The sequence below is a fragment of the Nelumbo nucifera genome, chromosome 2, assembly GCF_055504915.1.
Source record: "Nelumbo nucifera cultivar China Antique chromosome 2, China Antique-T2T, whole genome shotgun sequence".
Classification (NCBI taxonomy): Eukaryota; Viridiplantae; Streptophyta; class Magnoliopsida; order Proteales; family Nelumbonaceae; genus Nelumbo; species Nelumbo nucifera.
In genome coordinates, this window is record NC_142650.1 from 92554647 (window position 1) to 92555474 (window position 828).

Below are 828 nucleotides of genomic sequence, written 5' to 3' on the forward strand. Positions count from 1 at the left end.
TCAGATTCTCTCATCGAGTTTGTCGGCCTTGATTGTTGGACTAGTCTCAGATATGGCGATTCGCCCAGTGGTCTTGAAGTCGAATCCACACTGATGCTTCTCTGGGTATCTGTGAATCGAGCAGAATGTGCTCCCGCACCGGCACGTAAAACCCAATAAGCCGACACGCTTCCTGCAGCTAACGCATCTGTTCACCGTCGCTTTCGAACCCACCGAGGATGCCGGAGGAGGAGAAGAAGATGTCGTCGGTGAAGGTGACAACGACGGCAAAGATAAAGAGGGAACCACCGTGGAAGAAGAAGAGGAAGAGCTCTTCTCTAACTTGCGGAGGACGTGGTCGCGGTAGCACTTGGAACAGCGGTTCTGGTTTGCCGCTGTCCCAAAGAACCCGCACCCATTGATGCACAGCTTCGGCTGGTCTGGTCCTTTCAACCTGTCTTCGGAAGCCATCTCCTGCTCTTGTTTTCTGTTGTTTGATTTGATTCGTCTCTGGTTTGGTGTGAGTGACAGAGTGAAGTACGTTGTGTCCTCGTGTCTCTGATTGATGTCTGTAGTTCACCAATCCTTCTACCCCGTTCCATACTATTTATCTTGAAAGGGGGAGAGATCCAATTCGATACGCACAGAAGAATCCAATTTGTACAAATACAGAAGCTTCTAAATTCTAATAATAAAACAACACAAAAACTACTTTCCTATTTTATGAAAAACCAGTTACTTCAACTCACATTATAAATCTTTTTTTTTTTTTTCTTTTTGTTTTTTTTGCTAGATCGGTTGGGCCTAAGTCTTTAGGCCTAGGCCCTGGTTGAGCCGTAAGGCCTATGA

The 828-nt window shown here is 46.3% G+C and overlaps 1 protein-coding gene across 1 annotated transcript; it reads right to left on the minus strand.

The window, feature by feature from the left end:
* LOC104611995 (zinc finger A20 and AN1 domain-containing stress-associated protein 1-like) lies at positions 1-450 on the minus strand. Its single transcript, XM_010279299.3, has one exon. The coding sequence runs from the start codon at positions 448-450 to the stop codon at positions 1-3; it is 450 nt and encodes a 149-aa protein (XP_010277601.1).
* Between the last annotated feature and the right edge of the window lie 378 nt (positions 451-828).